This window comes from Notothenia rossii (genome assembly GCF_949606895.1).
Source record: "Notothenia rossii genome assembly, chromosome: 6".
Taxonomy (NCBI): domain Eukaryota; kingdom Metazoa; phylum Chordata; class Actinopteri; order Perciformes; family Nototheniidae; genus Notothenia; species Notothenia rossii.
The window spans coordinates 13,556,409-13,570,169 of record NC_136909.1 but is presented as its reverse complement, the minus strand read 5'-3'; the positions used below and the strand labels follow the sequence as shown (position 1 = coordinate 13,570,169).

At 38.3% G+C, this 13,761-nt stretch overlaps 2 protein-coding genes across 2 annotated transcripts; both read right to left on the bottom strand.

The window, feature by feature from the left end:
- Positions 1-164: 164 nt before the first annotated feature.
- On the bottom strand, positions 165-6,546 carry dimt1l (DIM1 dimethyladenosine transferase 1-like). Its single transcript, XM_079686721.1, has 12 exons — positions 6,332-6,546; positions 4,308-4,381; positions 4,085-4,171; positions 2,758-2,819; positions 2,551-2,644; positions 2,404-2,453; positions 2,198-2,321; positions 1,562-1,654; positions 1,391-1,455; positions 1,220-1,283; positions 674-780; positions 165-577 (listed from the first exon to the last, which is right to left on the bottom strand). The coding sequence occupies exons 1-12, from the start codon at positions 6,387-6,389 to the stop codon at positions 535-537; spliced, it is 921 nt and encodes a 306-aa protein (XP_079542847.1). The 5' UTR covers positions 6,390-6,546; the 3' UTR covers positions 165-534.
- A 55-nt stretch (positions 6,547-6,601) lies between these two features.
- cenph (centromere protein H) lies at positions 6,602-12,548 on the bottom strand. The gene is made up of 10 exons (XM_079686722.1): positions 12,377-12,548; positions 10,776-10,904; positions 10,593-10,648; positions 9,557-9,602; positions 9,372-9,440; positions 9,208-9,264; positions 9,059-9,122; positions 7,754-7,805; positions 7,501-7,661; positions 6,602-6,775 (listed from the first exon to the last, which is right to left on the bottom strand). Exons 2-10 carry the CDS (start codon positions 10,883-10,885, stop codon positions 6,683-6,685), a joined length of 708 nt encoding a protein of 235 aa, XP_079542848.1. The 5' UTR covers positions 10,886-10,904; positions 12,377-12,548; the 3' UTR covers positions 6,602-6,682.
- Between the last annotated feature and the right edge of the window lie 1,213 nt (positions 12,549-13,761).

Genomic DNA, 13,761 nt, shown 5'->3' with positions numbered 1-13,761 from the left:
TAATATTTTTTTGTTCAATAATTTGACTTTTAAACTAAACTATATCCTATTTAAAAAAAAAAAAAAAAAAAAAAACGGATTGAGGAGAAACTGATCAATCGTTGCAATCTGTAGCTACATTTAGTCTTAGTGAGTAAGAAAACATTGACACAGAAAGAAACGTGGACAATCTGAAATGATTTGTAATAGACTGCAGCCACTCAAACCTACACTGTTAAATATTTACCTTTTCCACAAGGAGGTCATTTTTTTTCAAAACAAATGTAGATTAAGAATATAAGTGTTAATAACAGATTAATGAATAACAAACTCTCAAACACACACACTGGCAGGCTCTAGTACAACCAAGAGGGCTCAAACAGCTTCCACCTGACAAATTCATTAAGGCAGAATCACACACTCAATATGAGCTCTTAAAGTATCCAACAATAATATTTCAGCATTTGATGTTCAGGTCCTCCAAGCAAAGCACTTTCCACTCCTCTCGTTATAAAGGCAGGACATAAGAGTCGCAGCACCAGTTCCCTCTGCCATTTAAGTAAAGTGGATCCCTGCTGAGTTGAATGCATGAAGCAGCCTGAGGATGAAGGAAAGTCATAATAATTAAAAAAAAAAGGTCAAAACATAATCATATTTATTTCAGTAGATTAGATAAATAAGATGTTCAACTTACACCATGAAGTCATCGATGTCCATGGTCCGGGCTCTCTTCTCACTGAACTCAACCCCCTGCAAAACACTCTCAACCTTCTTGGTGATGCTGAAGTCAGCTGGGATTTCCTGTAAGGATTAAGAACAGGACTTTAGATTCAAAAGTGGCCGAGGCGTGGTCTTGGCAGAGATGGCAAAAGTACACACATCCTTTACTCAAGTAGAAGTACAGATACTCGTGTTTAACTGACCTCCCTTTAGTTTAATTATATTAATAGAACAATAATGTCATTGTTAGATAATTAATGTTTCGGCCACCAAACGCAGATTAAAACTAAAGTAACGAACCCGTTTTGAAAATGTGAGAAGTAGAAAGTACAGGTATTTGTGTGAAAAAAGTAAAAAGTCGTCAGAAAAATAAGTAGTGGAGTAAAGTACTGATACCAGAAACATGTACTGAAGTACAGTAACAAAGTATTTGTACTCCATTACTTCCCATCTCTGGATCTTGGACATTTTGAAAACTCTCTTGAGTACAACATGCGGGACAAAGGACACTACGACTCACCACATTGTTTACAGAGCAGTGAATCCTGTAGTTCTTTTCCAGCAGCTGTTCAACCGCACTGGACCTGGAAATATTAATCTATATGATCACCCGTTTCTTTTTATACACGTTTTTTTTGACAGAAAACAGATTTGGCCGGCGGGGCAGTGTGTGCAGAAAGCAGGTACTTACTTAAAAGCGGCATTGAGGGTTTTGTTCTTCCTTACAAAGGCTATCCTGACCAGGCCATCCCACTCCTATTCAAGAGAAGAGAAAGCAGACTTTTCAATATTTAGAAATGTACTTCCTTTTAAAACAAACAGCATTATCACATCATTCATTGTTAATAGAGCCAAACTTTACCTGGAAGTTGACCGGAGGAGGAGGATTCTTCGGTTCTATCCTGACAACACTTGACTCCACTTTTGGAGGGGGACGGAAATTATTCTTCCCTACCTGATAAAGGGAAACATACCATACAGACAGTTGTCTATTGGAATAACCTTGAATGAAAGGAAGACTTAATCAAAAGACTGTATCAAATACTTTGAATTTCTATTCATAACACTGACATTTTAAATCCTCATTCAATGCGGCACAGCCTTTCTTTTTGGATTTGTTCTGTTTAAACCGTTTCTCCAGCAAAGTTGCAGATAAAGATGAGGGTATGATACTATGGTAAGTGTTATACTATTTGAGAATAGGATAGAGGGCTGGGTGCCTAGGATTTTTTCTGACTTGTGTAATCCAAAGATTTCCAGACAGTACAGAGCGTTTCTGAGTCCAAGGACATTATTGAGTATTTGTTGCCGATTAGCACCAAATCACCACAATAACAAAAATATCCCCTATCCATTGTCTTAAGGAGATGAGGTCATTCATTATGATAACAACTCATTACAAAAGCTGACGGGAACCTTTTTTAATAAATAAAAGAAATCTGTAATTAATTTGCTGTTTTCGGGATTTGCTTTTAGACATCAGAGGTTACGCACTGACCTTCATGAGATGGTCCACACGGGCCAGTAGCTGTGTGTTGATGGACAATCTGCAGAACAGCTTGTCTCCAGGTTGGGCCACAAGTCGCATGGCAAACTCTCTCTGGAACATCAACACGGCACACCTGAGCAAAGGTAAAACACAATGCTGAACGCTCAACATGGACATACACAGTGTCCTCTCGGTAGCCATGGGTCATTTCTTACCTGAAGAAAGGTCGATGCAGAAGGAGCTTAAAGACAAATGGTGACGAAATCTGTAAATTGAGAAGAGTGGGGTTTAAAATCAAAAGCAGGATTGTTTTTGAATGACTGATGAGAAAGTGATGCAGAGTGGAGGAAACATGTATTTACCTGGTAAGGTAAATTAGCCACACAGACGTCAAAGAAAGGCAATTCTGTTTTTAGCACATCTCCGATTAATATTTGAAGTTTGGCCTGCATGGGTCTGTAGGAAAACACAATGTGTTTATTAATAGATCATGTATTTACTTTTCATCTATTGCAGATACTTAGGTTTACATGTATATGTGGTGTAATCATGCCGCCCTCTCCACTCACGTGCACTGTACTCTTTTCTGAAGCTCAGCCACTAATCTGCCGTCCAACTCACAGGCCACCACCTGCAAAAATAGACATTTTCTGTAATGACTGCACACTGAAACACAATTACTGTAACACTGCTGTGGACACTTCAAAGAAAACAGATAAAAGCAAAAGATGAAGGATAAATGTAAGCTGGAAAATGTGGTAAAAATGTCCGTTAGCTACATGTTAACCTTTTTAATTCTTTGTCCAATTAGATTGTTAAAAGCTGTTGAAGACCTCAAACCAAAGAAATAAAAGGTGATGGAAAACCACATTTCTATGAGGTTTGGATACAAAAAAAAAGGAATAACCCTGACAACATTCGACCCGTGAAACACTGATGTAACATTCTGTTCAAATGCATAGAGCAGCGGTTCTCAAACTGTGGTCTGCGGGGTGCTGCAGGTGGTCCGTGGAAAAAAGCTAAATAAAATCCACTTTTTATTATCAAGGATTTTCGGGGACCAACTCATATGTGACTTGCTCTATCGAAATCAGTCGCGTTGACCCGAAGACACATTTTGAGTTGTATACACAGTTGGAAAGAGGAGATTCCTAGCTTTCTATTGATATCAGGCAGTGGTGTAGTGGCTGTTGTATGCGGGGGATCGCCGTTCCCCCACTTATTTGGAGCCCCCACTTATTTGGAGCCCCCACTTTTTTGAAGCATTTTTTTTTTTGAATAGTCTCATAAATATAAAATCATTGCCAGTGTTATCAGTTGCAAGTGTGTATTTGTTGTAATAAGGACAAAAACAGCCTGTGTGTGAGGGGCAGCGCCATGTGTGTGTGTGTGTGGGGGGGGAGAGGGAGGGAAGCAGCGCTGTCTGCTTATTTGCAATGACGTAGCTCAAGCATTTATGCAACTTGATTTGAAGCCTGTGTGTGTGGGGGGCAGCACCGTGTGTGTGTGAGAGAGTGAGAGAGTGAGAGTGCACTTGTGGCATTGTTTTGGATGACCTAATTAAAATAGCGTCTGCCGTCCTCTTTGAGAAACATACACAACGCAGACAGACACCGTTCACACGTGCGACAAAATTATCAGATAGGCTTCAATTTACTTTTTATTGTCTATAATTAACTTTAACAAAATATCGGCATTTTAACACTATGTTTATATATGTACTTATTTTTACGGTTTGCATATGAGGTGGTCCGCGAAAATCCTTGATAATAAATAGTGGTCCGCATGAACAAAAAAGATTGAGAACCCCTGGCATAGAGGCACATGGGATATGGCTACATTAATGATCTTGAGTTGACTCCTTCATGACCTTCATTGACTCCTTCATGCTCTCACCTTCTTGGCTTTTTCCAGCAGCTTCACGGTCATGTTACCAGTACCGGGTCCCACCTCCAGAACCACATCCGTCGGCCTCAGGGCAGCCTGAAAATCATGAACCATGAGTAGGGTTTAACAACACTGTACATCGTGATAATCTTTGTAACATTCGAGTCTTTGTTCACAAATAGTCGTGTATGTGTGTACAACATTAACTGTACGTTGCACCAGCACAGCGTACCTTCTCAATGATCCCATTGACAACCAGTGGATTCTTCAGGATGTGCTGACCGATGCCGGTGTTAAACATAATCCCTGCAACAGACAAGATGAGACACGTTGCACTGAGTTTGTGTGATGTAGATTAGTAAAACAAGGTATATATTTACATCCAATTCTAACTGAAGGGCTCTTGCATAATTCAATAACATTAAAATGCTTTGTCCGAAGAGTCACTCATAAAACGCGGCGAGGCTGTGAGTCGGTGTGTGAGCACTAGGGATGTAAAGATATATTGAATATCGCGGTAAATAAATGTCTCAATACCATCGTGAGACTGACAAAATCTACCGCAATTTTTTTTTTTTAAACCTTCATTTAACCAGGTGGTCTCATTGAGATCATCAATCTCTTTTTGAAGGGAGACCTGTCCAACATGGCAGCAAGTAGGTTACAACATGAACATAAAACAACAGATAACACAAAAGGACATCGTATTTACAGGGCTACATGTACATACCTAGAGACATTGACAAGTACCAACAGTATATTTATATCTCGCCCTGTCAATAAGCCTCACCTTCTTGGCAAAAACTGTATTGTTTTTGAAGTGGTGGAGAGACAATGCAGTTTGACCCACTGCTGTCACCCATGGCCAAAGCATATCTCTCTGTCAGCAACATCGGTACCAAGCAAGAGAGTTTTTTCCATAGCAGGGGATATTGTAAACGCCCAAACAACCCAGCTTCTACCTGGAAATGTGGACATGCTCATATTCCTAAAAGATAACCTTTATTATGCTGAGTGAGTGAGTTAGTGAGTTAGAGTTGAGCTACTTGAAAAACTAAAGTGAAACTTGATTTATTCTATTGCAGGGTCTGATTATTATATTGTTGACACTTTAAAATACTACTATCCTACTAAAATGCTGTACAAATCAGATTTATTATTTAATAAAGAAAAATAAATTCAAGTAAAAAAAACATTCACATTTGTTTCCCTTTATTTTTCAATATCGTGATAAATATCGTACCGTGGACTTTTTATCGCGATATTATCGAGTTTTTGGTATCGTTACATCCCTAGTGAGCACACACACAAAATCCCAGCCAGGCTGCGGGTGTGTGTGTGTGTGTGTGTTCGGACTGGGTTTCGCTGTTTCTCGCTGGCCACTGGGCTCATAGGGAGGGGGGGGGGCAGGAGCTCCAACAAGCCGTTTAGGACAGAGACTAAATACACATACTATACAGAGATGCTGTATGAGAAACCAATGCGATTTTGGAAAATTGCACAATATAAATCTATTCTAGTAGAACTCAACAATGGAATTATGATCAGTAGAAATGGCCATGACATGGGGACCTTTAAGAAGCCAAATAACATTAAGACATGAACATATGATTTGGTGTTAATATAATGTAAGATCTTATATGTAACTATGACAGAAATGTACATAACATTACTTTTGCGACTGAGAACTTAATTGGCATTTTCCCCAAAATGAACTGGTTAATTGGGGTACATCTCTATGATAAGATAAGATGGACCTTTATTGATCCCTGTAGTGTATGGAAATCAGGAGTTATAGCAGAATAAGATAAGAACACAGTTCTCATGTACACATGAGAATATAGAGGGGGATAATGATAATTAAAGTTAAGAAACGAATAAACATGCAATAACAGTGTGGCGAAACAACTAAAAGGCACTCGAAATGTTTAAAGTATGTTTACAACAGTCTGTGAATTTACATTGGTAGGTCAATGGTGCCACGTTAAATAGCGATTCACTTTGGTGTGAGTCTCACAAAAATGTATTGGGCGTTAGTAAACAGATTTCTACTGTAAACACATGCGACATATTTGACAACCTCAAATACCAACAATGTGTTGTTTTTAAACTGGTACTGGAGTAGTGAACTGCTCAGTATGTGTTGCAGGGGTATGATATAAAGAGGGCCATTTAAAGCCCATTCCCTCCATCAGCTGACAGTAATGTTTGCTAATTGCTATAGTGCTAACGCTAACTCCTCCTGGAGAAACATACCTTGGTTTTTCACCTCTTGGTGCTGCCTGCTCCTCCTCTCCGGCTTGACTTTCGGCATTTTTAATTAGTCGTATTCGAGTTAGAGATCCAGAAATCCAAATGTTAAACACTTATTCAAAGTATATTCGTCTTGGGGGCTGTAAACACGTGCAGCCTCACTTTCTTCTTCACTGACAGGATGTGCAGTGAGGAGAATCTCTCTTTGCTTCCGGTTTCGCCCTCTAGTGGCTGCTGGACATCTCTACATTACCGTTACCATAAATCACAAGAGTGGTTTGAGTACTTTTATTGATTCTTTATTGGACAATACAATACAGACACATATAAATATAAGATACATTGATTTGTTTTTTAGTCAGAGAAGGGCAAGTCCTCCAGCGTCATGATGATGTCTCGAAGTTGGGGATCTTCCATCCAGTTGACTTTGCAGGCCAAGATGATGCCCTGAAGAGAAACATTTACTTAATACAAAAGCTGCATATGCTATTGAAGTCATTGTTATTGGAGTGACAGATAGTGTATTTTCTTATTTCATATTGAATACAAATTGTTAAATGGTTTCTGTATCCTGGGGGATAGGCTTTGTCCATGTGTAAAATGTACGTCATTACATTTTAATTACGGCATAATATACATTGGTTTAATATTGGTCTTATAACAGTGCAATATGTTTGTAATAACAGTGTAGCATGGGTGTAATACGGGTGTCATAATGGTGTGACATGGATGTAATGTAACATGGGGCATAATAACAGTGTAACATTGGAGTAATAATATTGTGATTAAGGTGTAATATTGCTTTTATATGGAGTGTAATAACAGTGCAATATTGCTTTTATATGGAGTGTAAACTAATATGGGTATAATAACAGTGTAATATGGGACTAATGACATTGGTATAATAACAGTGTAATATGGGACTAATGACATTGGTATAATAACAGTGTAATATGGGACTAATGACATTGGTATAATAACAGTGTAATATGGGACTAATGACATTGTTATAATAACAGTGTAATATTGCTTTTACTTGGAGTGTAACATGGGTGTATAACGGAGTACTAGTGGTGTTTAAGGGTTTATGCATGTACAATAAGGGTGTAATAACAGTGTAAATAGTGAATGCCCATTTAAGAGTTAATATAAGTCTGGTGCAATTTGTTTACCCTGAGGACGTTTTGTGTCATGACGCTCAACTTTCTGTATTTCTCCAGGTTCTCCTGTCCTTTCTCCAGCGCAGCTTTGTACTTCTCTGTAATCCCGTGCTCTTTCTTGGACTTCAAGTCTTCCATCTCTTTCATTTTCTCATCAATGAGCCGCTTCACTCCTACACACACACACAACAACGATGATTGCTAAAAAGCTGTGGAAACACTCTAATTCGAAATATCGTTGTACTTTTTAAACCATCATACGTACCAAGCCTTTTCTTCCGTACTTCGGTAACTTCATCTTGAAGCTCTTTTGACTCCTGTCAACAAAACAGAGGGAATCTGGTTCCGAATGAATCATCTCAATTTCAATGATCACTGTTGATGCTGTACTTTCAGGTCAATCTTTATTGTGTTGTGAATAAAGGAAAACAACCTCCTAGACCCATGCTCTAGTCCCTGAAAACAATCTCCTGGATAACAAGGTCATAAAGAGGGGCGGTTAGAACTACTGTCAGCTTTAGTATCTACAAAACCAGCCAGTTCCAGTTTTCTCTCCCCTGCTAATCAAGTTATTAGGGTTTAATTCAACATTGTTTGGTCTGGGTGTGTTTGAGAGACTTATCTATAGTCAGTGTATTCCCTACACTAGATGGCACCAGTTTGGACAAACAGACAGGAGTACGAGCAAGGAAGCCAATGAGTGAACTGCTGTATCTATTTAACACAACTAAAAGGAAGGTTCATGTTTGAGTGTAGTCTTACTTTTTCACTTTGCGGTCAAACAGACAGAAAACACACTTTATCTATGCTCTTTATATAAACACCAGACTCGATTTACAGTAACAGAACATGGACGTTTCTGGTATTTTTCAACATCTATCTGTTCGGTTGAGTTATTGTGCGAGTTTGGTGAGTCTAGACTGACCCGTTAAAACACCAAAGTGGCTTTGAAGAGAGCATTGATTAATATGACAACTCCACCACCCTGTAAGGACGGGCTGTCCGACAAGAAGGCAAAGCAGGGAAAATATAAAAATATATTATAGCGAATACTTAATTTTTCTGGTGCCTAAAATACGTTTTTACAATTTCCTGCTATAATTAATTCATACATCTCAACTTGTGGCAGTAAACATGTACGAGTCGATCCGTTCTCTCAAATCTGAACAATCATTTGAAAGACATCTTCATTAAAAGCTCATCAAGAACACAGTGATATTACATGTATTAGATGAAGGGATAATAGAAACTGATTAGATCATACGGCAAACTGTACTTACAGTAAAGTAACAAGTATATTTCCAGTGCCTTTTCAAGTTCAAAGTGGGGATTTCTTTGTGGAAACTTTTTGGAAGTGAGCGGTTGGCAGTGGTGTTGTTATTACTTACTCAAATGATATTACCAAAACCAAATATTGCTTTCCAAATTGTCTTACGAGGTAATTCGCCACCATCTGACCAACGTTCAACAACTCTCCTGCTCAAACAAGTTATCTACAACAACATTAAGGAAATACAAAGTACCATTTTATCCAATTGAATATTGAATACACAATGATTAGGGTGCTTACTTGCTGAACTTGTTTTATTTGTGAACAAAGAGCCATGCAGCGATCAGTCCCAGCTTTCAGGGCACTGAGAGAAACATAAAGACACAGTCGTTCAAATAATTAAACATAGTTGCATACGAGTTGTTTTAACATGTTGTAAATGTACTTACACCGCCTCTGAATAATCCAGTTTCACTGTTTCTCCAATAGCGTGCCACATCTGCATTCTGAAAGAACCAGTTCAATCATTGATTGGTCAAAGTTTACTGCTTCTTTATTAAACTTGTTTGTGCATTACGTCGTGGACATTGTAAATGATAAGGCGTCGGTTTACCTGTGCAGTGTTAACGTGCTGTTAAAGTTAAGGGTCTTGACTTCTTCCTGCTCTTTCACATAAACTGGTCTGCAACATTTCATTAGAAAAAGACATGTTATCAGTAAACATGTTGAAATGAACACTCATCTTAAATGTGGATAACATTCTAGGTCCACTTAAAAATGTATATTTCAAATACTCACAAATCTCTTTCAGCTTCAGATATGCTGCATGACCTCTTACTTTTTCCTGTGACAATAAACAATGTTAGGCAAGGCTATTTTATTTATATAGCACTTTTCAGCACGTGGCGATTCAAAGTGCTTTACAAAATAAAAACAAAAGACATTTAAGAATAAATACAGCATAAATACATGGCATTTAAAAACAGGCATAAAAAGCAAAGATAATGAAATTAAATAAATAAATAAATAAACACAGCAGGTACAGAATACGTGAATAAAAGGCATACTGTAGTGTGAGTGTGGGCAGCTCAATTAAAAGCAGCGGCAAATAGGTGCGTCGGGATTTAAAAATAGGAAGCGTTTCGGCGGACGTGCACGATTTGGGCAGTTTGTTCCAGATTGTTGGGGCATAATAACTAAAAGCTGCTTTTCCATGTTTAGTGGTTATTCTCTGAACAGAGAGCAGACCCGACCCTGAAGACCTGAGACTCCTGGATTGTTCATAGTGATGTTGGAGGTCGTCTATATACCTCGGTCCTAAGCCATTTAATGATTTAAAAACTAGCAGTAGTATTTTAAAATCAATTCTTTGGCAGACTGGAAGCCAGTGTAACGATCTCAGAACCGGACTGATGTAATCCACTTTTCTAGTGTCAGTGAGTACTTGAGCAGCAGCGTTCTGAATCAGCTGCAGCTTTCTGATAGATCTTTTAGTGAGCCCTGTGAATACACTATTGCAGTAGTCGAGTCCACTGAAAATAAAAGCATAGACAAGTTTTTTTAAATCCTGTTGCGACATTAGTTTTTTAATCCTTGATATATTCTTCAGGTGGTAGTATGCAGACCTAATAACTGTTGTAATGTGTGTGGTCTGAGTCTATCACTACACCCAGATCTCTTGCGTTGTGAATTACTTTGTAGTCTGCCGACTGAAGCTCTGTGATTACTTTCAATCGGTCCTTCTTTGCTCCATAAACAATGTTAAGTCTTTTTTAGATTGTACACTTCATTGAAACTCAACATGATGGAACAAACACACAGTTGTATTTGGTACCTGCTTGGAGGTGTACGGCCATCTCAAAGCACTGGTCGGACATCTGTTGATTCATTCTGAAAACAGTACATGTAGCAACTTTAAAGATTCTAGTCATTGTTTTATGATAAGAGGTAATAGAGGTGGGGTGTAATACATTGTTAAATGATGAATGATGTGTTAAAGCAGAGGTGGAGGGAGAACCTCAGCATGTCTGCAGGCGGGGTGTCTTTCTGTGCGTTGGAGCTTTCCGCAGCAGGATTCACAGCCTCCACCATGAGGTTCAGGTTCCTCTTGCCGTCAGACGGGTCCATCACAGAACAGTGAAGGTGCCTGGAGAGACAAGTCACCTCAGAGATATCAGATAATCTGAGTTTAATCCAAGGAGATTAACCAATGTAGTAGCAGACAGAGATTGAAAAGAATGAATTTAAGAGCTATTGAATTTACTAATAAATGCAACTTAAATGCAAGCATCATGCAGACACATTACTGAATATTAACCCTCCTATTGTCTTCGTTTTCCCCCCCTTACTTTGGTGTTCGCGATCAAATTTGACCGGTCCTGTTTTAACTGTTATTACATTAACACAAAAACCATTAATCATCACCAAATTTCATTTAACACCCTTTCAAACTGTAAATATTGTATCAGACTACTGGCATCTATTGGCCACATGTGCAACCTCTTTGATCCCAGTTTGTACTTGAAGCCACTCACTTATGTAGAGTTTGATCTAATAAGTGTCAGATAATAAATGGACCAATCAGCAGTGGAGGAAAAACGTGGCTAAGCAGGGGCCCGTTGTGGAGTAACCCCGCACAGACACACTGCTGGCAGAGCGCTGTGATCGATAGCTTGTTCTTGTTTCTTCCTGTCCTGTCAAACCATGGCTGTCTGTGCTGCCTCATTAAAACCAAATCACATTGTGTGTGTGTGTGTGTGTGTGTGTGTGTGTGTGTGTGTGTGTGTGTGTGTGTGTGTGTGTGTGTGTGTGTGTGTGTGTGTGTGTGTGTGTGTGTGTGTGTGTGTGTCTTTTTTATCTGATCCGGATGGTTACTAATTCCTTTTCTTTATGGCGGTCATGTTTGACCAGGAACACCATGGGTGTTACAAAGTTGACTAAATCATCCAAAATTCAATGAAAGTGGTGATCAGCCATTGTATATGTTCAAATGTCTACTGTGAAGGATATCATAAAGCCTTAATGCAATCAAATGTAAAACAAAAAGGTTATGATTGATGAAAGTAGTAAATCGGTCAGATTTGACCCGAAGACAACAGGAGGGTTCAATGATAGGCTAAATATGATTCTTACAACAAGATTAATATGCAAACAAGTGTAAATATAATTGTCAGCAAGTAATGCACTAGTCTTTGTAAAACGCAATAGTGACTCACCGGGTAAAAGGAATAAAACAGCTGGATAAACAGTTTAATAATAGGTTTATAATCCAGCCAATTTACAGTTACTCTTGCTTTTCTCTGCCAAGGAAAAATGGTTTAGTTTAGGATTAGTATGTTTTCCCAAAACTCAACGCAGCAGTGTATGGGACTATGAGACAACAGCACACAATAAAGTGTATCGTTAGTTTTATTTAGTCTTTAGGTACACTGGTTGACATTCTTGTTTTTACAGCATATAAATAGACTACGATCGAGAACATTCAACTCTTTATATCCAAACATCACTAATAATAAATAAAGTGCTTCAAATACAGGAGTCAAACTCCAACCTCAGCATATTTCTATATAACAATACTGGTATAGCAATTAAAAGCAGGAGTTTATAAACATATGTTACCTTATTTATGAAGCGTATCGTTGCCGGTAAAACAAAGTGTAATAAAGAGACCGTTTCGTTACCGTAGTACGACTCTAATTATAAGTTATTTAACATATGAAGCATTGTTTACACAAAAAAACCGTGTCGTTCAATATTTCGTTCACTTGTTTTGTTTATATCCGTTTTTAAAATCCCGCCAGGAAGTGACGTCAGATTGATTCTACCAACACTCTGAGCAGCGCCCTCTTCAGGCCGATGGCAGGAGGTGCAAGATAAGATACAGCTTTCTTTGTAAAGCACTGTAAACCTCCAGACAAAAGTGCTGTATAGAGGAATAAAATACAAAAATCACACAGCTCAGCTCTCAAACCATAAAATAGGTAAAAAATACGAATAAAAAGGCAAAAACAAACAAGAATAAAAACAATAACAGCCATATTTCCCCTCTGTGGGACTAATAAAGGTATTCTGATTCTGATATAGTAAAAACAATAGACCATTTAAAAGCAATTATTTCGGGATAGCACCAGTTTAGGGGCCGAACGCACGGTCCCCTCTGAGCTTTGACTTTATTCAGGGCACATTCAGGACTCAGGAGTACAGATCTTTTATGTGGAAAAATCAAGTGGTGCCAATGTAGTTTTTTTGGTCTTATTTTGAAAATGATTAACTAACCAGGTGCATAGCTCAAGGTTAGACAATGCTAGTGTTTTCGAGGTTAATAGTGTCCAAAGGTGAATTGATTGGTTATATTAGTGCCAGTTGGCAAACCTTTTGTGTGGTAGGCTAGATGGCACCAACAAAAACATATATATATATATATATTAAGTGTTAGTCTTAATGTAAAGAAAATATAAATAACTGTTAATACAGGTTATGTTATGAAGATTGACTTAGTCACTTTTCTGCAATTACAGCATCTTCAATTCTGAATAGTCTAAACATTTAATAGCACACATTGAACAACGTCATGTTTGTTGCAAACCTGCCAGATCTACCTGTGACAAATGTCAGCGATGTGAACAGAACTGTCACCCTACTTTCACTTGCACCCAGCAGCAAGCGGAAGAACAATACATCATACATTCGGCCCCTAAAACAGTTCACTCAGTAATGGAACAGTTGTTAAGCATTATTTTGTCCAACTAGTCTACATTATGAATGTAATGTTTGTCTAAACTGCTAAGAAGCTGACAGCTGAGTTAGGACAGAAAGACATGCATAATCACTAGACGCTCAAAATAGTGTGTGTAAGGCTTACATGAACTGAATTGAAACACTGTCCATTAGTTGATTAATAAACAAGACATTCAAGTCAAAGTTTTAGGCATTTTCATTTGTAGCACGCTGTAAATATGGACTATGAATGAACACATGCAATGTGGAAACACACAAATAGGTTT

Excerpts from the sequence above, each read along its gene's own strand:
- dimt1l (XM_079686721.1), bottom strand. The coding sequence starts at position 6,389 with ATGCCGAAAGTCAAGCCGGAGAGGAGGAGCAGGCAGCACCAAGAGGTG. Across the intron at positions 2,820-4,084 it reads TGCTGGAAAAAGCCAAGAAG|GTGGTGGCCTGTGAGTTGGA; the intron begins GTGAGAGCATGA and ends CTATTTTTGCAG. Across the intron at positions 1,456-1,561 it reads CTCCTCCGGTCAACTTCCAG|GAGTGGGATGGCCTGGTCAG; the intron begins GTAAAGTTTGGC and ends TCTCTTGAATAG.
- cenph (XM_079686722.1), bottom strand. The coding sequence starts at position 10,885 with ATGGACCCGTCTGACGGCAAGAGGAACCTGAACCTCATGGTGGAGGCT. Across the intron at positions 9,441-9,556 it reads TCTGAAGCTGAAAGAGATTT|ACCAGTTTATGTGAAAGAGC; the intron begins GTGAGTATTTGA and ends GAAATGTTGCAG. Across the intron at positions 7,806-9,058 it reads AAATAAAACAAGTTCAGCAA|GAGTCAAAAGAGCTTCAAGA; the intron begins GTAAGCACCCTA and ends TTTTGTTGACAG.